General features: G+C 33.4%; 1 protein-coding gene across 1 annotated transcript; it reads right to left on the bottom strand.

Moving 5' to 3' along the window:
• LOC129951860 (microtubule-associated protein RP/EB family member 2-like) lies at window positions 1-1350 on the bottom strand. The gene is made up of 5 exons (XM_056064208.1): window positions 1100-1350; window positions 890-1035; window positions 654-834; window positions 357-597; window positions 1-281 (listed from the first exon to the last, which is right to left on the bottom strand). Exons 1-5 carry the CDS (start codon window positions 1224-1226, stop codon window positions 176-178), a joined length of 801 nt encoding a protein of 266 aa, XP_055920183.1. The 5' UTR covers window positions 1227-1350; the 3' UTR covers window positions 1-175.

Raw genomic sequence — 1350 nt, 5'->3', positions numbered from 1 at the left:
TTTGGGATATTTTATTACAAAAGAGATCATAAACTTATATTTTGCATTATAACTTTCTTGGACATAAAATTCTGACGAAAAACTTTGAACTTAAATTGAGTCTACTGATGAATAAATATAAAAAAAATCTAACTATTAACACACACAATTTAAATAAATTTTAATTGAAATTTATCTAGAAATTTGATGGAGACACCTCGACATCTCTTGTTTCATAAAGAACATTGAGTATTTTTTTGGTCCAATCTGGATATTCGTTTTTCTTCTCACATTCGATACATCTTCAAGGACAAACAGAAATAAAAGATAAATTAAAATCAAACACAAGTTCATCTTAACAAAATTTAAATCCTTACAAGTTTTCGATTTGCTGGAGTTTATTAAAATAGTAATTCTTGTCGTTCTCGGTAATACCAATTTGCTCTTTTAGCTGAGTGCATGTTTCTGTGAGAACTTCGATACTGGACGGAGACACAGGCCGGTTGGGTTGGGAAGTGCGGGGCGTAAGATGGCTGGTAGAGGAAGATTTAGTTCTTGTCGATTTAGCTATGGGAGCGGATGTTGGTGTAGTTTTCTTTCCAGGACCAATTGGACTACCTGTGAATTATAAGCATTTATTGAGAGAACTTCCAAACCAACACTTGACAACTTACTATCAGCCTTTAAGTTGGTGGCACTTATTGCCTTCCTAATGGGTTTCACAACAGTCAAGGTATTGGGAGACTTATGGTTCTCTTTGTCATTCGAATGCATGTCGTAGAATTTCTTGAACCATTGCAGGAACTCAAAGTTATCTTGGAAGCGACCTTTTACCAGCCGATCAATTGGGACGCTCTATTGAAAGGGAATATGAAGAGAAACGAGGTAGGTATGAAAACCATAGACTTACCTTGTCATAGTTCAATTTTAGGAATGCTCCTTGAAAGAGTTTCAAATTAAACACAAAATCATGTTCAAGCTTTGCATTTGTCTTCACCTTCCTAATACCGATGCAATTTGGGAAAATTCTTTCCATAAGCTGACAATAGGCTACTCCTATAGTGATAAGTTTTTATTTAATTATTTGTAAGTTCATTTTTAATAAATGATTAGAATTTACCAGAACATAATTCCTCGATTTTATTATATTTCGTGGAAAGTGTCGTATTCACCCATTGTAACATTTCGTGGCGTGACATATTCTCCCCTGTTACAGTAGGAAGAGCTAGATTTTTTCGCTCTGGCATTTTTTAAGTTTAAAATAAGCGAATGCTTTTTCTTTGCAAAAATAAAAACTTTTAAAAATTGTTTTAATTTTCGCGGTTAAAAATTGATATAACGGATCTGTACAAAAAACTGTTGGCATTTGAA

The sequence above is a fragment of the Eupeodes corollae genome, chromosome 3, assembly GCF_945859685.1.
Source record: "Eupeodes corollae chromosome 3, idEupCoro1.1, whole genome shotgun sequence".
Taxonomy (NCBI): domain Eukaryota; kingdom Metazoa; phylum Arthropoda; class Insecta; order Diptera; family Syrphidae; genus Eupeodes; species Eupeodes corollae.
Note: the sequence above shows the minus strand (reverse complement) of the source record. Positions and strands in the feature narration are given on the sequence as shown.

What these genes read in the sequence shown, in the direction of transcription:
- LOC129951860 (XM_056064208.1), bottom strand. Translation starts at nt 1,226, where the DNA reads ATGCCAGAGCGAAAAAATCTAGCTCTTCCTACTGTAACAGGGGAGAAT. An exon ending in TAAAATTGAACTATGACAAG is followed by an intron (nt 835 to 889) that starts GTAAGTCTATGG and finishes CCCTTTCAATAG; the next exon opens with AGCGTCCCAATTGATCGGCT. An exon ending in CACCAACTTAAAGGCTGATA is followed by an intron (nt 598 to 653) that starts GTAAGTTGTCAA and finishes TATAATTCACAG; the next exon opens with GTAGTCCAATTGGTCCTGGA.